The 27,566-nt window shown below is 29.4% G+C and overlaps 2 protein-coding genes across 6 annotated transcripts in view; one reads left to right on the top strand and one right to left on the bottom strand.

The window, feature by feature from the left end:
• Window positions 1-1,757: 1,757 nt before the first annotated feature.
• On the bottom strand, window positions 1,758-26,854 carry LOC139521784 (AT-rich interactive domain-containing protein 5B-like). 4 transcript variants are annotated; one of them, XM_071315406.1, is made up of 12 exons: window positions 26,515-26,854; window positions 26,044-26,304; window positions 16,726-16,942; window positions 14,411-14,647; window positions 13,740-13,858; window positions 12,577-12,730; window positions 10,083-10,135; window positions 9,676-9,773; window positions 9,113-9,353; window positions 7,942-8,025; window positions 6,517-7,602; window positions 1,758-5,553 (listed from the first exon to the last, which is right to left on the bottom strand). In XM_071315406.1, exons 1-12 carry the CDS (start codon window positions 26,533-26,535, stop codon window positions 5,257-5,259), a joined length of 2,868 nt encoding a protein of 955 aa, XP_071171507.1. In that variant the 5' UTR covers window positions 26,536-26,854; the 3' UTR covers window positions 1,758-5,256. The 4 variants fall into 4 exon arrangements, with proteins under 4 accessions (XP_071171507.1, XP_071171506.1, XP_071171508.1 ...); XM_071315405.1 differs by having other exon boundaries at window positions 9,104-9,353; window positions 26,515-26,654; XM_071315407.1 differs by lacking the exon at window positions 7,942-8,025 and having other exon boundaries at window positions 9,104-9,353; window positions 26,515-26,654.
• LOC139521785 (ectonucleoside triphosphate diphosphohydrolase 8-like) overlaps window positions 26,817-27,566 on the top strand; it is a 41,381-nt gene continuing 40,631 nt past the window's right edge. The window contains exon 1 of one of the 2 annotated variants that reach the window (XM_071315410.1): window positions 26,817-26,984. The gene's annotated coding sequence lies outside the window, so the exon portion shown is untranslated. The remainder of the gene's footprint in view (window positions 26,985-27,566) is intronic. The other variant, XM_071315411.1, reaches the window with a different exon arrangement.

Raw genomic sequence — 27,566 nt, 5'->3', positions numbered from 1 at the left:
AAAATGCAGTGTAATTTTTACTCAAGTGTCTATTATAGCATTTTAAAGGTAACAAAAATATAAAAGATTAACTAACGAAATCAGGGAAACAGTTGCCGTGGAAGACTTTTGAAAAGGGACACATATTTAATTACTGGTAGTAATGATCTGAATTATAGGCAACAAACTTATGAATATGAGCGATGTTAAGTCTTGAAATTTATTACGAATGTTGGTTGAAGGAATCGCATTTCATTATAATGACAAGAGTTCTTGAGATCAAGATATTAATCTGTTGAATTATTCATCTCATGAATATTCATTAGTAATTTGCATATTAATCTCAGTGTGTAATTAACAATTCTCAGTGTGTGTTTTTCAATTTATTTCATCTCACTATGTCTTTTTAAAATCTCAGTGTATAATTTTGAATTCTCAGTGTGTGTTTTTTATTTTTTTAAATCTCAGTGTGTAATTTCGATTTCTCAGTGTGCTATTTTAGGTTTTTAAATCTCAGTGTGTATTTTTTTTCGAAAAAAGGGTTTAAACATAGTTTTGACGAGAAAGGCTTGCCATACACCCTGTCTAAAAATACAACATTATATAAAAACATAGCTGAGAGGGTAATGGGGCAGATTGTTATCCCGAGAAAACATTTTCAACTGAGGCAAAGCCAAGGTTGACAAATTATTTTTTTTCGAGGGGTACCAATCTACTCGATCATCCTCTCATCTGTGTGTTATCTATTTTTTTATACTGAATGTTCAAAATTATTGTCTTTTACTGTTAAATTTAAATTTAAAGTAATTTTCTATGACGTACGTACTTAGGGAGCTACCATTTGATTTTTATGGGGGGGCTAGGATGAAAAATTTTGTCCTGCTTTTTTTTTTAGTTGTAATCTCTGTCCTGCCTTTTTATTTTTTACTCTATTCGGTCCTGCCTTTTTTTTTACTAGTTTATCCTGACTTTTTTTACCCAAATTGTCATCCTGCCTTTTTTTTTTGCCAAGATGCCCATCCTGCCTTTTTTTTTTACTCAAAACTCCTGTCCTGCCTATTTTTTTCAAATTTCATCCTAGCCCCCCCCCATAAAAATCAAATGGTAGCTCCCTTAACAACATTACAGATATAAGAACAAGATTGCACACGCTGAAATGTCTTGCCTTCTTATCTAATCATTGATATTATGTTGATAGTCCTAAATGTAAAGCTTTACGACAACTGTCACATCATTTTAACATGATCCAAGAAAATGAGGTCAAGGTCAGATAAAGCAAACTGGAAATACATGTACACATTACAATCATTCCCTACACCAAATATACTTTTAATATGGTTGACCTTTTGCACATTGAAGAAACAAACTTAACATTGATCAATGAACCATGAAAATGAGGCCAAGGAAAGATGAACCCTGCCAGACAGACAATTACACCTTACAATCATTACATACTTTAAATATAGTTGACCTTTTGCATGTAGTATCTAAGAAACAAACTAAACCAAAAAATTGCATATCTCAGAAATGGTTTCTAAGAAACAAACTAAACCAAAAAATTCTATGAGCAATGAACCGAAAAAAAACATGCCACACTGACATGTAAATAAAATATTTTCATACACCAAATATAGTTGATCTTTACATGCAGTACTAGAATAACTGTAAAAAGTTCTGGATCCACGGCTGTGTACAACGCAACAAACATCAACTGATGTTCAATAAAAAGAAGAATTTTGAGTGTTTACTAAGTGGCATTGTAATAAGAAACTGACAAGTTTTGTTGTTGATAGCTGTATTTAAAATCACAGGTATCTCAATAAACTATAGTAACATATAAAATATACATAATTAACTGATGACTTAACATAGAGATGATTATAAAGGTAATGTGTCAAAATTCTTTGTAGAGAATAATGTCTATCCTTGAGATCTAAAAGTATACCAAACTTTTAAGTGAAGCAAATATTTTAAATCTGCACCAAATGTTAATGCATATTCATCAAAATTAGGGTCGAGTCTAAGATTATTGTTTTCAAATTTAACGTAATAGGATCACAAATTTCTGTTTGGAACAATTAAAATAGAATTTGGTTAAAATTTATAAGTTTTCTGCTTACTTGAATTGTCTTCAATTTTCTCAAATAATTCATATATGATTTGCATATCTATAGATACTTGAATCGGTTTGGTTAATTAGAATTTTTTTCCTTGGCTTACACTTCGATAAACCATGTTTCCGAAACTACTTTCGTAAGTCGTAACCCTTCACTTTGATCTATTCAATCCGCGAAATTTCATTAATTACAACTCTGATTCTATATAATGTAAACCTATTCACGAACAGAAATGTCCATAAGCCCACAAAACTATCAGAATATTTGCTTCTTCTGACAAAACCTTTCCAAGCTAAGAAATAAAAATTAAATCCATATGACCAGAGATCAGTATAACTTTGAAGACCCATTTAAACCTGAGAATTTTGAAACATTACCAGTACTCGGAATTGTTTCTGACTACAATGTTAACTGATGTATTGTTATATATATTATGCTTTACAAAAGTCTTTACAGAAAATTGAAAAACTGCATTGAAATAAAATGAACACAAGTTTATAGTTAAATGCATTATAAAATTATAAAGATCAGCCATGTAGAAATATTAATGTTCAGCATGTGTGTTATGAAAATGGAACCTTGACAAATTCGGGTATCTACATGTAATATCCACAATCTTTATTTTAAACCAAAATTTCTAATCACAACGTTTTATCATTTTATGCCATTTTTTTCTTTGAAAGCGATGTTTGTATATACACATTTAAACATTATACACTCTATGTGCTTTAAGTTCAATTTCAAATATAAAATTTAAAGACATTATAGAGTAATATGTTTTCTTCTCTACTACTAAAAATAGGAACAATCGTTAGAATTTGGTCTCAGTATCTCTGAAAATATTTCGGCATTCCCTTGTGTTTATTTTGGATATTAACTATCAAATTAAAACATTTCATTCATACGGAAAGCATAAACATTGTGGTTTCACAATACATTCTTTGTACTGAACCAAAAAATAAATAAAAGATACAAAACTGCATTTTGCATAAATTCTACAAATAAATTAAAGGCACTTAACAAATAAAATTAACATAAAATATACAAAAAGTATCTGCTTTTCAGTTTTGTGTCAGAAATGTAACTTAATTTTCCATTTTACTTGTAACAATTCAACACATGTATATATATATGGGAAAATCATAATGCATACCCTAGCTTGCACATAAAAGTAATGGATTTCATATATAATGTAGAGACAACTCAAATACAAGAACTTTTTATTGTAAACTACAACTTAGTGCTAATTTATTTGAATATTTCTGTGGATTCAGTAACAAGTTTATCTCAGGTACTTATTCTACAAGGGACCTTAAAATAGAAAACTTACTATTGGGGAAAAAATCAATACTTGTTTCTCTTTCAAGAAATAATAATTTAACTAGTATGCACAGGCATTTTTCTCAGAAAAAAAAATAGTGTATACATTGTACCTTAATATTAAGGTAGAGATATATGTGATTTTTTTTCTGAGACAAATGCCTGTGCTGGTATGGTAGATTTGCAGTACTGTTAGAATATTTTTATAAATAATCATGACTGAACAATAATGTCATATCATAGTGTTTGCTCCATCTCAAACACAAACATAAACAAAAAATATCTAAACACAAAATATTTGTTGTAGTTGGACATAAATAAAAGTTCTTACTTCAGTTGTCTCACTGTATCACATACTAAATTTCATACCGGTATACAAATAAATATTACCCAATTATATTACAATCTCCCCTTTACAACCTTTTTATTTTACATCAACATTTCAAAAGCGAACATCACCTCTCTTATTGTTTGAAAGGTCCAACATTCTTTAACACTGCATAGAAAAAATATAATATTGACATCAATAACTGCTAACTCAGAAATTTGTGTGTTGTTTTTATATATATATGTATAGATATTGTGACAGGATGAGTATTGCATAAGTAAAATCTTGTATTCAAAATTATGTTAGCATTATCTGAATACAGCAAATTTAAGTCGCATCTTTAAGGTACTCAATCACATTTAATAATAAATGCAGACAACATATTCAAAATTAGATGCATGCATGAGCTTTAATGATTGGATTATTCATTTCCTCTTTTTTCCACTGATGAAAACATAGATTAAATTTCAGCTTTTGCAGCAAGGTTGAGAAATGTTTGCCCTCTAACATGTAAGTCACTGTTAAGTGTGAACAAATGCTGTGACCAATATTATTACAAGTTAACAACAAAAGTAGTTCCCATCTCATTGTATGTTTGTTGTATAAAAAACCATGTTGCATAATACACAAAAGTGGAAATGATTGATTGTAAAGAGAAGGCTTTTGTAGAAGAATTTAAATGTGATATTTAAGTAGTTATACATTGGAGAATCTTAAGAAAGGCTATACATATTTGATTTTGCCATTACTGTATGATAGATATACTAACTTTTCATTGAAGATGGTTCAGAAAAGTTGTAATATTTGCTGCTGCACTCATAAGCAACTGATCAAAAGGAATAAAATAATCGTTTTTGTATTCACTATTTATAACTAAGCACTCCATCCTTTTTTTTCTGAGGTGTTTAAAAAAGTTGTTATCAATGAGCTTTATTCTATTTATATAAACCTAAATTAAATATAGGCTTCATAAAAGTGATCTAAGGTTTGATTTCCAGAAAAAGATGTTATAAAATTTTAACAATTTTCAAGCACTTATGGGACAAATTAATTCATAAGAAAATAGACTGGTGCTGTTAGTTATCTTTTTCAAATTGTATTTTCTTGTGAAATATCAATAGGAAAAGGCATTGTTCTTTTTACATTTGAGAGGGTTTTAGTATGACTTCCATGTAATACAACTTCCCTTTCCACAAGTCAAATGTATCAAACACAGTAAAAGCTATGAATTTTTTTTTATAGTTCCTAAAACCTGCATTGCTCAGTTGTCAATGTTTCACCCGTTCTGAAAAGATTTGAGATCCTACACAAAAAGCCAAGTGTTTAAACAACAATTCAAAACCCTAGTTAAAAAGTTACACTGTTGAAGAGATCGTGTAATACCATTCTTAAAATGTTCTGTTAACAAAACCTAAAACTATATCTTATAGAATTTATATAAATGCATGCTAAACAAGAATAACAGTTTAAACAAAATTTAACAAGTTATAATCATAACAACATATTGTCCCACTACTTTGCATGTGCATAGTTATTTTTGTCTTTCGAATTGTTCATGTGAAGGGGCATCTGTGGCATAAACATAGGAAATGGCATTCTGGGATACATATTATGGTCTCTTTGCATCATTTCTTCCAAGGCGGCTACTTGTGTGGCTCGGATTTGTGCTTCATATAACTGTTGTAGTTGTGAAGGGAACATGCCAGGCTGGGGGACCGGTGACCGTAGAAAATGTTGTGGGAATGCTGGGTGAACGGGTGATATCACAGAAGGCTGACTGCAAGGGGATGTCGTCTGCAAAATGTCTCCCTAAAATAAAATAACACTTATTTTAAATATTACAAAAACATTTTTTCAAACTTGAACTAAAATTTTCAGTTCTTTTGATACTAAATCTGTGATGTAAAATAAATACACTGTATTCACAAAACTTTGATCATGATTATGGTGAACTCATACCTGCCAATTTTCAAAATGCCAATGGGGATTTTCAGTGCTAGATGGCTGTCAAAGTGCTACAAAAACCTTTATAGGGGTCTTCAAATTAATATTAATGACATTTATTTGTTTCTTCATACGTTTACAATCATATACCCATGGTAAAATTGATTGGTTTATTTGAAATTGTAGACAAAATTGCACTTTCAAAATTTCAAATTCACCCGCAAATAGTTAGAGTTGGCAGGTATGTCAGAACTCCAGTTTAAAAATTTTAGTACAGGCAAGATATTTAATTTACCTTTAAAAATCAAATCAAACTTACAGGTATTTTAACATTACACAAATGACTAATATTTTTCTTTTGGTGAAAAGAACATGTAATAGATTTTATTTTGAAGTTTATAACTAGCAAATAAACATACATTTAGGTTTAAATATTGACAAATGATTGAGGAACTGTTTTTTTTTTTATTATTCCCCTAGCAACATCAATTTCATGTCAATGAAACTTTCAAATTGCATTCAATTTTCAAGACTTTTATCTTTTAAAAGTACAATATTATAAAATAAAGTTAACATACTGATTAATGTTACTTATCTAAAGTTAAAATTATTTTGTACTTGTCTTAAAATGTTTACAAATAATTGCATACATGATGATGATGCTTACAAATATAAATTTCATACATGTTTTCAAACCATATCCTTTGTGTTTCTATTTGATGTCATTTTTTTTAGTTTAGTTGTATGGCTGCTGTCTCATTTATATATATACTCCACAGTTTACAGATAGATCAATTCAAATTACATCATATTTATAAATAGAAATACCTTTGATGAAGAATGACTCGAGGAGGAGCTGAACACCGGAGATTTATTACTGAACACATTACTTGGAGACGAACTTCTCTTGGAGAAAACCGGTGTCTTCAGTATATTAGCCATAGAATGTTTAGGTAAGTTCAAGGTCATTTCTGACCTCTGGGATTTCACTGAACTGTCTTTAGAACTTGAAGAAGAGGACTGCTGCCGTAACACGTTATTATCTGAATTGCTTTCACTTTTTTTGCATAAAGTTTTCATACTGAGATCCTGAGGCTGGTCATCGTCTGTTTTTGTTTTTGAGTTCACAGATGTTTCACTATCTTTTCTCATTCTCTTTGAAGTTTCAAAGTCAAACAATAATGATTTATTTGATGAAGACTTAGAATGACTTGGAATGTCATACTTCGGTGAATACATAGATTCATGTGACCTTTTTTGATGTGCATGAGCTGGCGGGGTAATTGGTGACTTGCCAGGCAGTTGTGATGGCATATGTGATGGCATATTGCTGTGATGATTATTAGTGTGAGCTGGTTGCTGAAATAATGCTAGGGCTGCCATTTTGTCTTGCTCAGTGGTTACAGATGAAAGATGATGAAATGATTTAGGCAACCCAGTAGGACTTCTTAAAATGTTAGGTCGATGAACTGGTTTAGCTGCCGGTATATTGGGTTGAAGGTACTGCTGCATTGCCATTGGTAGTTGATTAATTATAGGTAATCCAAGAGGATGCATAGCTCCTAATTGCACAAATGGATGAGGATAAAACATTTGTTGAGAGGGATGATGAGGCCCACAAAGGGATATTGCTGGGTTAGGTTGAGATAATATCTTGTTAGCACTAGTTGATTGCACATCGGGAGGTCGGAACAGTTTTGATTGGTTTGCCACATGCTTTGTTGGCGATGCCAATAATTCTGAAGGTTCCTTCTTAATATGAGTTATATCTATCTTTTCTTCACAGACGTTTTCACTTGTTTCCTCTGTCTTTTTATTCTCCTTCGATGATTCCACTTCTGATTTGGACTTGTTAGCCATTGCATTGTTGAGAATGTTTTTAACTGTTCTGGGGTTAGAACTTCCTCTTTTGACCTAAAATTTGAGGGAATTATTTTAGAAGATTGAACATCATGGTAATACAATTATCTAAACTGAACTATAAAAAGCTTTGTTTTCATTGCTATGTGTATCATTAAAATGACAAGGGATTGACAAAAAGGATAAGATAGAAACTGTAGACATCATCATTGTTTGTGATTTTCAAATGCTATTTATTTCTAACTTTCATCCTTGATAAAAAAAAAAAAAAAAAGGAACATTTAAAAGTATTAAAATGTTTGATAATAGTATATACTATTTTGAAGTTTATTCAATTGAATTATAAAATTATAAAATTTCAATTATGTAACAAACAAACAACATTGAAAGTACCTTATCTCTATCTTTGGCCTTCTGATTTCTTAATTCTTCCCATTTTAATGCTTTTTCTTGTAATTTTAACTTAAATCTTTCTCTCTAAAAGAGAACAATAAACGAAAATTAACAACAGATACATCGTTGAGTTATAATAATAATATAATTTTTTAATGAACTTCATCATTCAAAACATTTACATTACTAAATATATATTTATTCCTCTTTTGAAAAAAACTTTTGTTAAATGTATTACTTCTCACTTTTGTAGAAAATCATAATTTCATATGAATTTCAATGATTTAGTTCGAAAAAATAAGACTTTTTTTCAAATCAACGGGAAAAAATGAAAAACTTTTTTTTCTAATCGGAAAAAAAAAACTTAATCCTGAAATACCGATTTCATTACATTCTGTTTTGAAATAAAATTTCTATAACAAATAGCAGTAAAAGTTTTGTATTATCAAATTTTAGAAATGAACATTCTTAATAATGTTAAAATTCTATGTAGGAAATAACTTTTGTATTTCAAGCTCCGACGGCATCAATTGGTGATTTGGTGGTCAAAAATTAAGTTTACTGGCAGGCTAAGAGGAGACAGTAAATTGGTATTTGCGACCATCAAATCACCAATTTATGTCGTCGGAGCTTAAAATACAATATTGTTATCTCCATTCTAATGAAACTGACAGAATACAATGTTAAACCATGTATTTAAAATCTGTGATATATTGTCTGCCCTTGCGCGTACATTCTATTATTGAAAATAAGTGACGTTATCCACTCAAAATAAACATTACAAACGTAGTTGCATTAGAATGAATCTAGTGATTGAGAGGTTAACATTTTATGTTACTACAGTAGTGTTTCACGTGCCTCAACTTCCCATTGGGGTATCACATAATTAGTTACATGATAAGTCAACATATTGTAAAGACATCTGTTTTATGTTGAAAACTGTGTTGATCTTTGGATGTCATTCCGTTTTTTGTGTTGGGTTGTTGTCTAATGTTGAATACTGCATGTTGACCTCTGGATGTCCTTTTTTTATTTTGTATGGTTGCTTTTTAAATTTCAAGACTAGGTTAACCTCTAGTTATCTTTCTAGTTTTGTTTTTTTTAGTTGTGTTGCTGTCTCATTGATGAGTATGATACTCATAAATATCTCTCAATATATTACCAAATTTACCCGTTTGATACGGTTCATCAATTTATCTTCTGACACGACTGTTGGAGATTCTTTCTTAACCTCTATTAGTGATTCCGTCGTCTCTGTCTTTTCTGGGGTTGTTTTCTTTTCCTTGTCTTTCGGGGGCCTTCCAAGGGGTTTTCCTGGAGGTCTACCAAGAATCTTAGATTTTTTGGATTTCAGTGGAAGAGGTCTGTTAGCCAAGTCTCCTCTGGTATGTCTCTCATAAGGCAACAGAAGTCTTAAAAAAGGAAAAATATATATGTTACAGCATTAATTCAAAATTAAGGTGTGATCAATACATTGTACTTCAAAGATTGATTGATTGATTTTTGGTGTTTTAACACCACTTTTAAGCACAACTGTTAGGCTATTTGTTGGCAGCCAATTTTTATTGGTTGAGGAAGTCGGGGATACTTCAAAGAATAAAATCATTTATTAATAATAAATTTACATCAGATTATAAACTATGTAAACCAGAGGTTGTAATTTATGAAAACCTTCAAGAATTTTTTTGTTATTTAAAAAAAACAAAAAATCATTCATATTACTAAAATACTTACTTTTCATAATGTCTTCTAGTACAGGTGGCAGCACTAGTGCTTCCTGGGTTTCCTCCAAGTATGTCATATAAATGTTTCCACATTCTTTTCTGTGTAATCTGTGGAAGAAAAAAAGAAATAATTTAAGAATAATCAAACATGAGCTAATACACAGAGCTATTGAGTTCCTAATGAAAACTGTCAAAATTCATATTATTATTATCTATATTTTATAAATATAAATATAATCTTATGTTATCTTTCTAAAAAATATTGCATTTATAAAGATTCTACGACTGCATATGATAAGATATTTCTCCATTTGAGATATAGATTTTCAAATTTAAAACGTGAGGCTTGTTGATCCGTTTAGAGGAGTACAAAATTGGTAATTTAGCTGTAATAGAAATAAATGAAGGTTGACTTACAGCTGCATATCCACCAATCTTCATAGCATGAGACCAAAACATGTACAGATCGACTGAAATAAACCATGACAATTACATTATATAACATGAGACCAAAACATGTACAGATCAACTGAAATAAACCATGACCATTACATTATATAACCTGAGACCAAAACATGTACAGATCAATTGAAATAAACCATGACAATTACTTTATAAAGCATGAGACCAAAACATGTACAGATCAACTGAAATAAACCATGACAATTACTTTATAAAGCATGAGACCAAAACATGTACAGATCAACTGAAATAAACCTTGACAATTACTTTATATAGCATGAGACCAAAACATGTACAGAATACTACAGATCAACTTAAATAAACCATGAGAATTACATTATTATATAGCATGAGACCAAAACATGTACAGATCAACTGAAATAAACCATCACAATAACATTATATAACATGAGACCAAAACATGTACAGATCAACTGAAATAAACCATGACAATTACTTTATATAGCATGAGACCAAAACATGTACAGATTAACTGAAATAAACCATGATAATTACATTATATAGCATGAGACCAAAACATGTACAGATCAACTGAAATAAACCACGACATTTACATTATATAGCACGAGACCAAAACATGTACAGATCAACTGAAATAAACCATGACTATTACATTAAATAGCATGAGACCAAAACATGTGCAGATCAACTGAAATAAACCATGACAATTACATTATAAAGCATGAGACCAAAACATGTACAGATCAACTGAAATAAACCATGACAATTACATTATATAGCATAAGAACAAAACATGTACAGATCAACTGAAATAAACCATGACATTTACATTATATAGCACGAGACCAAAACAGACCAAAACATGTACAGATCAACTGAAATAAACCATGACAATTACATTATATAGCATGAGACCAAAACATGTACAGATCAACTAAAATAAACCATGACAATTACATTATATGGCACGAGACCAAAACATGTACAGATCAACTGAAATAAAAAACAAGAATGTGTCCACAGTACACGGATGCCCCACTCGCACTATCATTTTCTATGTTTAAAGGACTGTGAAATTGGACTAAATTCTCTAATTTGGCATTAAAATTAGAATGATCTTATCAAAGGGAACATGTATACTAAGTTTCAAGTTGATTGGACTTCTACTTTATCAAAAACTACCTTGACCAAAAACTTTAACCTGAAATTTGCACTATCATTTTCTATGTTCAGTGAACCGTAAAATTGGGGTCAAAACTCTAATTTGGCATTTAAATTAGAAAGATCATATCATAGGGCACATGTATACTAAGTTTCAAGTTGATTGGACTTCAACTTCATCAAAAACTACCTTGACCAAAAACTTTAACCTGAAGACAAAAACTTTAACCTGAAATTTGCACTATCATTTTCTATGTTCAGTGAACCGTAAAATTGGGGTCAAAACTCTAATTTGGCATTTAAATTAGAAAGATCATATCATAGGGCACATGTATACTAAGTTTCAAGTTGATTGGACTTCAACTTCATCAAAAACTACCTTGACCAAAAACTTTAACCTGAAGCCAAAAACTTTAACCTGAAATTTGCACTATCATTTTCTATGTTCAGTGAACCGTAAAATTGGGGTCAAAACTCTAATTTGGCATTTAAATTAGAAAGATCATATCATAGGGCACATGTATACTAAGTTTCAAGTTGATTGGACTTCAACTTCATCAAAAACTACCTTGACCAAAAACTTTAACCTGAAGCGGGACAGACAGACGAACGAACGGACGAACGAACGAACGAACGAACGAACAGACGGACGGACGAACGGACGCACAGACCAGAAAACATAATGCCCCTCTACTATCGTAGGTGGGGCATAATTACTTTATATAATCTTATATAGGGACCATTTCTTTTGCAATGAAGTCATATTATAATTCAAGTACTGGTAACAAAACCAACTGTATTAGAGCAAGAAAAGTCAGAAAACAATTACTTCATAGATGTATTGATAAAGGTTATAATTATACTGTCCATGTTCAATCATTGACTATTTTTTTTAATTTTATTTTATAAATATTGATTCACTAATTTACAATTTGAAGCAATACTTAGAAAAGTGATCTTTTTTGTGTAGTTTTTTTTTAATATTTCACAAGATTTTGTCTTCCTGTACTGTTTATGATGTTGCTTTGTATGAAATCTACTGTGAAGTATAGAAACTGATATCATGTGTAGAATGGCAAGATTTTTTATCATCAGGTTCGGTACTTTGAGCTTGCTTTCAGTAAATGCAAGCATTCTTTAATTCAACCATTCAACTTACTCTGTTTAAAACCAAGAGAAGGAAATCTACCAATTTGGACTTTTTCTCTTCTTCATAAACTTAAGAAAATTTACTCTGTTTGAAACCAAGAGAAGGAATTTTCTTGATCAGAGTATTTCTCTATTTTATGAACTTGTGAATACTTACTCTGTTTAAAACCAAGAGAAGGAATTCTACCAATTGGACTATTTCTCTTCTTCATAAACTTGTGAAGACTAAAAAGGAATTCCTGTTCATCTTTACTAACTCTCATTTTATCAATTCTAAAACCATTTCTCAAAGCTGATTCTCTTTTCCCAGTCTGAAATATTACAGAATATATATTAGAAGTCAATCATTACATAAAGATTATTTGATTTTGAAATGTGGTCTTACTCAAAAGCAATGTTCTAGTGTTTCTATTTACTGACACAAAACACCAGGCAAATGAGCCTTTGTGGATGGAAAAAAGATGGAATGGGGAACAGAAGATGTGGATCATAATAAATATTTTTTGTTAACAAAAAACAAGTCTTCCAATGCTTTTAGCATTATATAATGGTCTATTATAATTGGTAAATAGCTATAAGTATATTTTTTCTCCAGTTTGTTAAAATATTGTGCATCAGGCTTATAATTAAAAATTAAATTGTCATTATTTTATTTCAATTGTTACTATATGTACATACACAGGTTTATCTCAATATTTATTTCATTCATGATTAAGAATAAATGTTGTTGGAAATGATGCTCTTACATAAATTAGACATGCTATCTTTTATCTGTATTGTGCGGAAGAATAATATATTATATTTCTGTCAGGGTTATCTCCCTTAATAACTATACCACACGATGGCATTTATCACATATTTGAAATGAACCTTCATTGCATAATGAATTATTATGGCATCATATAACTCTGTTAAATATTGAAGACACCATTTGCATGGTGAATTGATAGTTAAATATAAAGTTAAAGCTTTGAAAATAATTTAGCTCCAATGATTTTTTTTTGACAAATCAGAATGGAATACTTTTTAAGATTCTTCCTTTTAACTATGTACTTCTTTCACTATTTATACAACATGTATTTACCATATACTGTAGATTCATTATTATTAGTTGGATACCACTTTTTGTGGGTTTTGTGGGTACTAGTTAACCACAAGTTCAAATGTTCAACCAATTGCACATTTTTCATAGGCTTTGTATGCAGAGTTTAGAAAAACCACAAAATCAAATATAAATAAAAATGCAAGTTTTCCTCAATCCACAAAAATAAATGAATCAACAGTACAAGTTTTAAAAGGTTTGTTCTAGTATGGTATTACCTTTTCCTTTGGTGCAGTTGGAATGGAATATTCTGAAGAGACATCATTACTGTCAGATTCTCCATTTTCCCCCATTATAGATGATCTTTTCCTTCTTTTTCTTCCCTTCAAGTTTGGTGCTGAAATTGAAATCAAAAGCATAAGTGTCAATAAATTTTATGAATATATACAAATATTGAAGGAGTTCATGGCTCATTTTTAATTTTATCGCTTGCCATATCTTAAAGTGGTTGTAAACTGACATTGAACAGTATTAAAGGTTTGTTTACACACTACATGTATCTGTTGTCTATTGCATGTTCACTTTTCGTATTTTAGATTCATGAAGGTAAATTCAAAAGTAAGTCTGTATTTCATAAATAACCTTAAACCAAAACTTTAACATGATACTGGGCAGACAAACAGACAGATGTACACACCCGAACACATAACGCCTGCCTAATTCTTAGGCTGGACATAAAATTGGTTTTGCATAATAACTCAGAGTAAAATTATTGATTGACTGATGGTTATGACTCTTGAGTCAATCACTCATTGCTCTTATTCATAAATGTTGCATTCTAAGCATAGAAGAAGCAAAACGCAACTCCAAAGTATTTTAAAACCTTGAGCTCCAGTACTCATGGCAAGCTTATTACCAAGAGAACATCAATACATGTTAAAATATATACCTAGATGTTCACAATTAATTTCTAAAGTTTCAAGATCAGCATCATAGAATGTTTCTCTACAGAACATAATTCTATTGTCCTTTGACTTTGATATTATTCCACCTATGGCACAAATTACAACACTCTTCAACCACTTGTCTTTAACATGCTCCAGTCGTCTCAACACAGCTCTGTATCGGCAGTATTGTGGATAACTCAAAATCGTCAGATTTGTGGACGTCTCACTTATCTTGTGACCTACAGATATTACAGAATATTCAATTTAAAGATTAGAATCTTTAAAATACATCTTAACTCCGAAATCATGTTTAGCCAAAATATTCATAGGGCACGGTTTTTAGAAAAAAGATATTTTCAAAAATTCAGATGCAAAGTTGACATTTTCTTGTTTCAGAAAAATGGCAGAGATGGAAGATGTATTTCTTACAGTTCTTTTTATGAGTTTCATCTGTTGATACAGTCAAGCTTTTCATTTTGTCAGGTTTTATGGGCCCCCTTTTTTTCAATATACCTTGGAGTTCTGTATTTTTTAATAAATCAAAATGAAAACTGGTTGCTTCATGGTCTAAGATTATTTCTTTTAATGCTGCTTTATCTCTGCTGAGAATAAAAATGTTTTGTCTTTTGGCATAGATAAATTAGTAATGAATTTCCGTAAGAAAAAAATGAAGTTCATTTAAAAAACACAGAGACACATATAATTGGTAGACAACAAGTTGTTTCGTTTATCTTAAAACCTAACTGAAGTGCCATTTAATGTACTTTTAGTGGTGAAAATGTTGTAGTGTTTTAGTCATATCACGATAAATAAACTTTTACAGTTTTACATGACTTCATACATATATATTTTATATAATCCAAGGACATAAGCAATTCCTTTAATGTTATCCTGTGACCTCTAATTATTGATCTGTTTGAAATATTGATGCAGCTCTTTAAATCAGTCTCATATTGAATTCTTTAATCGTTTATTTTTTTTAAATGTTTTAAACATTTTTTTTCAATCCCTAATTAGGTGCCCCACACTTACTAAATTGATTATTTTTCACAACAAATTTGACAAAAATCATTAGTATTAATGCCCTTCAGTTATAAAATGACAAGCTGTACACAGTCACTGCATTTGTATTGTAATTAAAATATGCAAATAATTCACAAATAGTTATCCCCTGAATGACAAATCACAAATATGTATTTTTAATTCATGTGGATAATAAAATTAGGATATTATTATGTCCATTGATTTTCTTAATTTTTTTAAATCTATCTTTTATCCTTATTTCTGTTCATATCTCTATAACTTGTTGTAATCTACAAATGTTGATACATGATACATGATAAAAAAAAAAAAATGGTGTAGAAAGAGGGAGACCATATCAGTAATTAAATTTAAATGGACTCTGAATTTGTATAAACCATGCAGCCAACATCAGATGACTGTCTGCTTCATTTGAACTTATGATTTTAATGTGTATTGTACTTTTTTGTCCTCTGTACATAGAATTGATCATAATTTATGCTATACGATCTATGAGTAATAGCCACATTATGTATGTGCCTGTCCAAAGTCAGGAGCCTGTAATTCAGTGGCTGTCGTTTGTTGATGTGTTACGTATTTGTTTTTCCTACATTTTTTTTTAACATAAATTAGGCCGTTTTCTTGTTTGCATTGTTTTAAATTTGTCATTTCAGGGACTTTTATAGCTGACTATGCGGTATGGGCTTTGCTCATTGTTAAATGCTGTACGGTGACCTATAGTTGTTAATTTCTAAGTCATTTGGTCTCTTGTGGAGAGTTGTTTCATTGGCAATCATACCACATCTTCTTCTTTTTTATATTAATTAAAAAGAGCCTCCTGCAGAGGGCTTCTGCACTGGTAACCAGTTACAAAACTATCTTAGCATGACACTTTATATAGAATACAGCAATTTTTTCTCAGTAATGACCTTTAACTCTTCTCAGGTGTGGGAGTTCACATTATTAAATGTTTTTAAAATTCTGCATTAACTTCCTCAATCATGACAATACTCTCAGATGTGGGACTTCACATTTTTGTAAATGACTTATGCATTGACTTTCAGTCTCTTAATTACTCAATTTAAATTTGGGATTTACTTACGATACCATTTGATGTGGTTAATGTTACAATAGTATCTTATCATTATCTTCATCTAATGAAACATGAAGAAGTATCAGTTACTTATACATTCTCTATCATAATTGACATTTAAAAGTATGATCAATTATAACTATCTCCTATATAATTGATGTGCAAAATATATACTATCTCCTATATATTTTGCAATTCTTTTACCTATGGCTTCTTTTTCTTTGTCCACATCACTAAAGTTCATTCCACAGTTACGAATGGTCATTCTCTGATCCAGCTCATCACTGTTAGTAATATCACCCTCCAGTTCATCTTCCTGAAATAGCCGCCGTCCCCACGACCACCGAACTCCATCCTCTAACAAACAAACTAAATCCTCAGCCTTCAGTATAAGCTTCTCAGAAAATGCAAATAATTCATCCTGTAAAAATGAAATAATATAAAGACCATTAACATTATTAACATTATTACTAGAACACTTTTATGGTTTAGGGGCCAGCTGAATCCCGCCTTAGAGTGCAGGATTCTCTTGCTGTATTTAAGACTTAGCTGTTTTCGGATCTTGGGTTGGTATGTTGTCTCTTTAACACATTCCCTATTTCCATTCTCAATTTTATTTATTATGTATATCTTTCTATTCTAAATGGGGGAAACTAGGATCTACCAAAAAAAGAGACCTCCAGCTTTCTTGTTTTGGGAACAAGGCAATGGTGATGTCCTGAGAAATATCATTCTGATTAATGACATTTCTTTAACAATGGGGAAATAACTCCAAACATTAAAGATATGGCATACACATTTTACGTAACCTGAGATTTCTTATCAATTATAATACTTGTCAAATTATGTAACTTTGTGTCCGTTTGTTTTTCATGGTCAACAACTATGCCTAATCCTTAGTCAAACAATAAATTGACCCCTAAAAAATGAAAAATTCCACTGATGAATTTCATGTGGTTTAATTTGGAGTATGGTAAGCAAATTAAAAGAAAACAAGTTTTTCTCCTCCAAATTGCAACCAGTTCAATTTAATGAATAAATTGTGAAATATAATGAAAGAAACAGACTATAACACTGAAGATAGTAATCTAATTGATTTTGCTTGAGGAAATTTTAGCCAGATGTAAAACTTCTAAGTTGATGAAAATAAAATAATAAATTACCATTTTACAATTATTGGATCCTTATTTTACATACAAAAGAAATTGTACATATCTTATGTCAGCATTAATATATAATCAAAATTGTACCTTATACAAAGGAAAAGTTTAAAGGGCACATTTTATAAATATAAATTTGTATACAAGGGCCAATTATTCATTCAATCTTTTTTTGTATTCACCTATCGACCACTCTGGGTTTTTTTCACTATCAAAATTTAGATATCTTGTAAAAACCATAATCAACTAATTAAATTTCAATAAAATCTATTTTGTGTCCATAGAAACTATAATATCAGATATTGAGATAATTCAATATTTTATAGGATAATCTGTTCTAGAGGAAAAATAATTCTTTATCAACAGCTGAATGAATATCAACAGAAAGAATAATAAATACATGTCATATGTGTATGTGTGCCAGTGTATAGATATAATTAATTAAATAGATCAGAGTACCAGTCAGGCTATAAATCCCACATACAGGGAATCAGTCATTTTGGTTATCATAATATATACACTAAATTACTGAATGAAAATATTCAAGTGAATAAATTTGAATGACCATGAAAATTAAGATTTCAGATAAACAAATCCCTGTTTATATGACATTTTCTTTGTTGTATTGCTGTCTATATTTAAATAAACAAAGATGTTGGGTGAACATCAATAAGACAGCAACCCAACAGTACAACATTCAGGGTTAATCATAGATGTAATATTACATCTATGGTTTCATTAAGGTTATCTAAATGAATGAGTTCTAGAATATCCTGAGTCTAGTCTTAATCTATCAGTCTATTAAAAATTAGAGATCTAAACGTGAAAATACTTGTTGCTGAACTGCATGCCAATGGCATATCCGACAGAACATAAGTAAATCTGTACTTTTAAAAATAAAACCTTTACTGCTCAAAAATATAAAAGTAAGCAGAATGTTTAATGTTCAAAGATTGTTAGTTTCTGAGTGCTCTAAGTATTTTCAAATTAAATAAGTAGTTTGTTAAAGTGGAGAATTATTACATGTATGTAAATATACACAATGGAAGAATTGTGTTTCACTTTTTTTGATTTTTACATAATGAAGGGTCTCACATTAGCATCTTATCTTGAGGTGCCATAATATTTATGTATAGTTCCAGTTTTTCACACTGTCACACAGCTAATGAATTTGACATTTGTGAATTTCAGCCAATGAAGAAGATATTGACAACATTTTGCTTATAAATAAACAATTGATCATAGAAAAAAACCAGAGAACAGTAGATTTTTGTTATACTTACAACAGTATGTGTAATATTAATATGGCTTTACTGGGCATGGCCAATACCGACCATATTGAATGAGATTATTTACTTATATAAAGATGTTTAAATATCATCAATTTAACAAATTGTTTAAAATTCAATTTAGGTATGGGGCAACTCTGTGTGACCTTTAAAAACTGAATCTATTATCTCTCTACTTAGGTAAAACTTTCATAAATAAAGTAAAACTTTCATATATAAAGTAATACTTTCATATAAATGTACTGTATACTAATTTAGTAAAACCTTGAAACCAAGTTACCAAGGTCAATGATTTGACTTCAATTTGAAGAATAATTATCAGAAGAAAATTATGGTAGTTATTACTGAAATAATTCCAGCTAGTAAATCAGTAAGATAAAAATCATTTACAATACTAGTATATTCATTTATTTTCCAACCTGTGTATAATGGACAAACATCAGTTAAACTTTCCAAGTGTATTTTTCTTATTCAAGATGTAATTACTTATACATTTACTTTGTCTATATAGATATACATGTGTTGGTATTATATTACTTTCAAAAACATAAAAAATAATGAGACCTAACAGTAAGGAATTGTGACACACAAAAGTTGGTACATAGACTGATGCTTATCATAACGTGCACTTACATAAAGTGTTTAACATTATCAAGTAAATACCACACTGACAATATTCTAAATCTAAAAAGTTTTATTTAATTAACTCTATCACTTTATATATACGAAAATTATTTCACAAATATATTCATTTTCCTGAATATTTATCTTAGAGCGTAGATTATTTAAATTGTAAATTTCAATAGAAATATTGTAGAATTAGATAAAATCTGTCTCAGGTAAAAGGACAGGTAAAATCTCACCTTGTTATCTTAAACATTTACATTTATCAATTGTTTGATAGGTTAATAGTTACAAGTTTTATTATACCTTTTATTTTACACGTTAAAATCCTATTAAAATCATTACGTAGACTGAAAAATAAAATAAAAATTGTTGGGAGTGCATTTTGACTTATTTCAATATGATGCATAAAAAACTGAATAAATTTTGGTCAATTCAACTATTCGTTTTAAATTTTGCAGACTATAAGACTTTATTCACTAAATTTTGAAATAATGGGGGGGGAAAAAAATTCTACCTTTACTTTGCCTTTTTTGGAATTGCATAAATTTTAAACACCCTTGTGGAGAGGTAATTCATTGGCAATTATACCATACCTTCTTTTGTATAATATAGAGTTACAGCTTCTTTTTTATATAAAAGAGTTACAAAATATGTCCAGTTGTTAAAATGGTTTCATTATTATTTTTTGTGGCTTATTTTCCTGTTCTTAGCAGATTAAGATCACCCTTAGTTTTGGGGGGGATGAGTTTGACTGTCCCTCTGGTATCTTTTACCCCTATTTAAAGATGACCCTTGATTTTTAGCGATCATTTATTCTTTTTACTTGTATGGTGAATTGGTTCAAACTATGAAACCAAGTACCCACAAACATACAATTTTTTCTGTATCCATGAAAATAAATAAATCCACATGTACAAAAGGGAGTTAACTCTTTGTTTATCTCATTTCTCTATGTTTTTATGTTCTCCTAATCAGATTTCTTTCTGGTCCCTTAAAAATTTAAATTTAAGTGTATTTTTTCAAATGAAGGAAATAAATCTGCTTTCAAGATCACAGGAAATTAATAATCTAAAACATTTTTTTTAATTCAATACAGGCTACAACTACTTATCTACATTTGTAACATTGTTTTTACTAAAACACTTAATATTATAATGTGCAGTTTAAATGACGGACATTTCCTTGAGAAAACAACTTTACTACAGCTTCTAATTTGTTGTGTTATAATTTCAGTTGTGCCATGCACATAAGAATTTTATATCTTTTAAGATTTCACCTAGTAATAAAACACATCCATATGTGACTAATCTCAGAATAATTTTATACGATGATCCGACATTTTAATCAATAGAACGCTTATTAACTAAGTCAAGTAAAACTGGAATTACTGCGTTAATTATATTAAAATAAAAAAAATAATGCAAAACAAAATTTTATTCTTAGAGCTATAAAATCATTGCTATTGAATATGATTTTTAGCAGACTGCTACAAGACAAAATCAGATTGAATTTATTGAAATGTTATGCCTTTGCACAAGAAGAATTAGTCAACTTTTCTCATCAACTGCCAGACACAAGGAAATAATGGAATCAATAATTGGTAGAAATGTGAATGGCCAACAAGGTGTTAAGTTATTGGTAAAAACAGGAGAATCATATGTAATTTAATAAGTTAATTAAAGTTATTCCTCAAGATCACCTTTTAGTCACCGGATGATACATATACTTAATATTTTTTTATTGACTGGTAAGCAATTGTCATAAAAGGGGGAATAACTACTGATTAAGTTTTAACAGGAGATGGCAGCAGGACAGAAGTTGTTGTGAGTAGGGCATTAGAGATTCACCAGCCTCTTTCCATTTTCCACTTGATTTTCATCAGACTCACTATACCTTATCCTGTGCCAAAGACTGAATGCTGATCTCCAAATATTTTTTTTAAGTGCCATTTAAGTTGCTGATCATATACCCGAGCCCCACATCTCATTTTATACTTGTAATATTATTTAGAATAAAGTTTTCTGAAATCAAGTACTAGTCACCTTTGTTGAATTTTGTCAAAATTGTCTAATATATGTTGGAAACATTTGACAGGATGCTATCTAGATGTTTATTTTGGTCAAGGTCATATTTTTTAGTTGTTTTTACACTTGTGCTTCAATGTGGTAACTGTTTAAATGAAGTTTTATGCTACATCTCCTTTCATATTAATTATCTATGTAACTTTGCTGAACTCAGGCTTTAATGACAAAATATCAGATTACAAGAGCCTATTACCAAAGCTCTGATGTGAGTTTGACCCTTAATACTATAAACCGTATAAGAAGAAAATTTTCTGGGTTAACAATTTTCATATATACAATGTACCTAACAGGTTGTTTTCAATTTGAATTTCAAATTGATTTCTTAAAGATTTCATTTGTATGAAATAGAAAATAGTATCCATCTATGTACGAATCAAATGCAATTCTAGATTTTTTGCTCCAGGGTTGATCTAAAAAGAAGTTTTATCTTAAGAGTTATTAAAAGGAAATATCTATAAATGAAAGTGTTTATATTGCTGCTTCTTTTATAAAGGGGAGTAACTCACTTCATACGACAAAAATCGAAATCTGGGATCAGCAGCATACAATTCGATTGAATTCGGTACTTATTTTATTATTAGAATCTAAAAATATATAGATATTTAAATTACATCTATGTATTATTTTATGTGTAAAAAATAATTCAATTTTAAAGTTTAAATTTTAAATATAGGTCTAAAGAAACAATTAAAATTGACTGGATGTCAATTATGCTATAAATTATGTTTCAACACATGATTACATTAGGAAATACCTTTAGGAAATTTACAATATTCACTATGTATCAGCACTGAAGCGTAGAAAACAACAATAACAAGCTTTAACCTTACACTAAGACACACTTGATAAAAGGATTCTACTTTGATACAAATCGGCCTTTTTCACAAAGATATTGGCGATTTAATAAATATTGAAAGAAATTAAATGATTGCTTTAAGAAAATATAAATATTGTACTTATCTCTTGAAATTAAAACCAAAAAGATATTTAAATGTGTATAGTTCAGGTTAGATCATCTTGTTGCAATCAACAACCGAGTAAGAGAATGTAGATTTAGATGATGGTTAAACTTCTGTGAAAAACAAATATATTTCTTTGTTACATTTGTCTTGACAATTTTTTTTTTCAAAACATACAAATGTCATATTAAAAAACGTTCTTTTTTGTGACACTATATAAAAATATGGAGATTAAGATTGCCAATGAGACATTGTTACTATCTACCAATTCAAATAAAGTGGATGTAGGCAACTGTACAGCCTTCAACATGTCTATTTTTAAAACCTATATAGTATTAACTAGATATATTAACACTCATTGTGCATCTATCTAATTCTGCATATATAATGGTAAATAACAATATGATTGATATGGCTTGTCATCTAGGCATTTTTTTCTCAATTTTTTTCCATAAAAGACGTGGAAACAGTCATATAGAGAAACAAATAAATAAATACTGTTAATCAAATATAACGCACAGATAATTAATCATAGACTGACAGAAATCTGCACAGCTAATATTCAACTTTAATGGGACTTTTATCTTTTAAATTTGAATAAAGTGTTTTTATTGTTCACATTTTGATAAAAAGCACTGACAGTGAATAAGATCATCAAATAAGGAAACCCTAATTTCCCTTAAAAAGGGGGATAACTGGTGTACAAATAGTCTCTTTGCGTGAAGGATAAAAACTCTTTCAATTTGACACTCATTTTATTTAATGATGGTATTCTTCTGTTGTTAATTACTAAATGTATCGATTTTACAACAACAAATCTCAATTGCTTATATATAGGTAAAGCTAAAACTGACTTATTTGTCAGACTAGGTGTGAAATCCTATGACCGAACAACATTAACCAAGCTTAATGAAAATCTCTTTTGCGAGGGATCCATTTAAAAAAAAAGAAGTTGCACCTTATACATCTTTTCTTCTTCTTATATCTTGTCAAGATCAGGAATGTTTTGTTTATAAATACTTATGGGGCAATCCAATTGTTTCTACTTTTAATCTGCTACTCTGTGCTTTAGTTTTATAGTAAATGAATAAACTGAACAGAAAAAGTTTCATCACACAAATGTGCTGACGATTTTAGGTAATATTTGCTTATTACAATATATATCTTTCATTTTGGGAAAAAAAAATATAATGTGCCCTGGCAGGAACTCTACTTCAAAGGAAATTATGGATTCAAAGTCCAATTGCAAAATGTATAAAGTTTTTATTTTATTAATCAATATGAAAAATGTTTCTATGTTACTTTTCTTATAAATCAAATTTGTATTAATTTACATCTTTCTTTTTTTTCTTCATATGACTCTGTATAAGGACTTTTGAATGTAAGTCTTTTTCTACAGGCTGCATTTATCCATCTGCCTTGTCCTTATAGGCAAATGTTTTAGTCAATATAATATCAAATAACATGATGAACTATACAAACATATAACTTAAATCTTGTTTCTCAAAGTTAGGTATATTATAAATTAACTGTAAAATCAATAAATCCTCCTAAGACACATGAACATTCATCTGTTATCCTCATGTTAATTATTAAATTCTAAATCAAAACAGTTAAGAAATAAAAATCCATTATATTAGTGAAATAAAATATAAATTGGACATTATGAACAATAATGGTATAATTAGGTTTAAAGCTAAGATCAATGAGATATTTTTCATTTGTATTTATTTTATCGGGTTTATTGTCCAAATGAGAATTCAGTTAAAGTTTACCTGTTGTTGCTTTCAATCTATTTTTAAGTGTGTTTTATTATTCTCTTGAACATTCCTTTTGAAAACCCGATTCTTGATTTGAATGAATATGTTGCTTGTGTCAACCCTTTATGCTGATTAAACCTCCATCGGATATTCATAACACGAATTACAATAATTGTTTTTACTTAAATCTTTTTTTTTTAATTTAAATCCTAACTTCATTTTATGATAAAGCATACTATTGTTAGAGTATTTAAACTTGGGTAAATTATGAGAAGGAACTTTAATTTTTGATAAACAATTCTTAATTAAAAATTTTCCCAATAATTTTAGCAATTATGTTTAAACTGTTATAAAATACACACATGTGACCAAGTTAATCCCCACAGAGGAAATAATCAATGAACAAGATGTAAAAATTCAATATGGCTACATAAATTATCTTTACACTAGTGGTGTATATATTTACCACAGAAATTTCATAATTATCTCATATAGCATTTCATTTTCCTGTTACGCTTCAGCTGCTCAAATAAATTGCTCTATTCTCCAAAAATTATAAATAAAATAAAGACTTTATTTTTTTAAAAGCAACAAAAAGCAAAAAAGTATTTCTGGTTGATTAGAAATTTTGTACCACAGTAATTTGATGTTATATTGGGCTGTGTTATAATCTACAGTAAATAGATTTATCTGTTGTTTAGATAGATGAGGTATCCAGTGGGAAAACAGATGTTCAATTAAAAACAAAGCAGTTAATCTTTAATATTAACGAAAACATTTTTGATTCATTTTTTTGATATATTACATAACAGTGAACGATGTACAAATGAACAAATTCATAAGTTTTAAAATAAAGCCTGCAGGTAAACAAATGAGTAATAAATATTTTTGACTAAGAAACATAACACTCTGTGATATATTACACATCCTGTTATTACCCCTAAGGTTGCCCTTATAATTTACCAGGGTCTGTTCTTAAGTCAACAAATTCCCAGTTAATGTAAAACCATCTCTCTTGACCCAGAATAATTGACATTTAAGTAAAATAATAAAAAACATAAATTTCTCAATGAGACAACTGATATAATGAGATATTTTTGCAAGAAAATATAGAAAATCAATAAAATTAAACTCTTGCACAATGATGATGAATTGTATCCTAAATCAATGTGTAAACTAAGAAAATAAAATTGTGTATTCTATTAAGTTGTTAAATTCTTTAACAAATAAACCTTTACATATTTTATAACTGCCTGATTTATTGATATGGGGAAAACTGTGAGCTTAACACCAGAGATCACCAGATAATATGTACTCTTCTTATAGTGATAAAACTTTTACCTTGATTAGCATAATCTTATGAAATATTTTTTTGTTTAAATATCTAAGCTTTAAAAAGTTGAACTTAGGGAAAAGATTATAAAACTATTTTTGAACTATTATTTGAACATACTAAAGTTGATGTGTCAACTCTGGTAATAAATTAAATTACTTGAAAGGTAATTAAATATTTAAATAAAATAACCCAAAGGAGCCTGAGTATTTGAGCAATGAATATTTGTGGATAGTCACTCAAGTGTAAAATAGCTTTAATTTCCTGTTTAAAATCATCATCTAAAAAATAAAATAAAATAATTATTTACCTCTCCATGTGTCTCCTGTCTCCCTTCTGGTGTGTGTTCGGGTAGAAAATAAGTTCGGACACTGGTCATCACATGGACATCTTCTTGTTGTTTAATAGAATAAATCATCTGAAGTTCACCAACACATACTGGGCTCAATTTACTTATCTTCATATAAAAAAATTCTCCAAGTGTCAAAATTTTATATTTTCCATCTTCTAAATATTTCAATGCTTTGTAAAAAGTATTTTGTGCATGTCTTCCACATGGCGCACCTACAAACTGAAATAAAGACATTTTGGCATTAAAAAAATTGCAACTTATTTACTCTATGTAAAATAACTCCACTAAATCGGTGATAAAATACTGCCACCTTCTAATCTAGGTCACTTCAATAAATATCAATTCTCATAAAATCAACTCACCTTTAAATTTTACGAAATATTAACAATAATACTGAATAATATATAAATAATAAAATTTCCTATTTACCTGTATATTATGTGTGTCCATTTCGCTAATTTTTTATCTTTTCATTATCGATATTTCTTGGCATGCACAACAGCAACAATACTTTATATTTAGGACCTAATTAGTGACGTCACATTGTTGAAGAGTTTCCTCATTAGCATAATTTATTCATGAAATAAAAATTCGATGAAAACATAATTTTAAATCAATTTTTCTGAAAAAAAGGCGTCGTAAATTATTTCTAATGTATTTAAGAATATAACAAGATATCTTTTTGAAATTTTAAAACAAATTTGAACTACTTTCTCGTGATTTGATATTTTGAGATCAAGCACAATCTATTTTTGTGTTGACGGAAGTTGGTTTAGTCACATGGGTTAGATCTTTTTATCTTTACTTATCTGACTTGGACAGAAGAAGAAGTAGTGTGTTGAAGTGACTAAATTATGAAAAGTACTGACTGAAGTATTAGTTGACAGTTTATAGATAGAGTAACTAAGTTTTTACTGTAATTACGGGCTAAAAAAGGGAGAATATTTAAAAAGGGGGAGGGTGCTTTCAAAACTTGAACCTTCGGCGTTGAGCTGCAGTTCCCATATCGAAATGATTCAATCTCTGTCATGCTATTTTCATTTCCAGCAAAGTGCAAAGGAGACTGACCAAACATTCAATCACGCAACCTTAACACGTTCGCCAACTTTCAATTTAACATTTGATCAGTTTTTATCAATGTTCAATGTGATATCTCTGATTATTGGCAATATCATAATATAATGCCAATATTGACAATAATTTATCATTGAAAAAATAATTTTATTTCTCATATTAAACTCATTACCAACATTTTGTGTGTCAGGATATACACTTGCATAGATTTAAAATCAAACATAACTTTTATCCCAAACAGTTGAAACACCATCACAGCATCAGATATTGAAATTTTTTGGACCATCTTCTTTGGGGGAAAATCTACACGGTCTCAATCATTACTTGCAATAAACACAAATTATGGCTAGAATCTTCTGTAAAGACATTAATCAGATTTGTAAAATCTACTATTATAAATTCAGATT

The sequence above is a fragment of the Mytilus edulis genome, chromosome 4, assembly GCF_963676685.1.
Source record: "Mytilus edulis chromosome 4, xbMytEdul2.2, whole genome shotgun sequence".
Lineage (NCBI taxonomy): Eukaryota > Metazoa > Mollusca > Bivalvia > Mytilida > Mytilidae > Mytilus > Mytilus edulis.
The sequence above is the reverse complement of the archived record's forward strand: the minus strand, read 5'-3'. Positions and strand labels throughout refer to the sequence as shown.

Bases quoted from the DNA above. Each gene is read 5' to 3' on its own strand.
- LOC139521784 (XM_071315405.1), bottom strand. From the start codon at position 26,535: ATGGACACACATAATATACAG. The intron at 13,859-14,410 runs GTATATATTTTA...TTTCAATTTCAG, and splicing joins AATTAATTGTGAACATCTAG to CACCAAACTTGAAGGGAAGA. The intron at 5,554-6,516 runs GTATTTCTATTT...ATTTTATTTTAG, and splicing joins CGAGTCATTCTTCATCAAAG to GGAGACATTTTGCAGACGAC.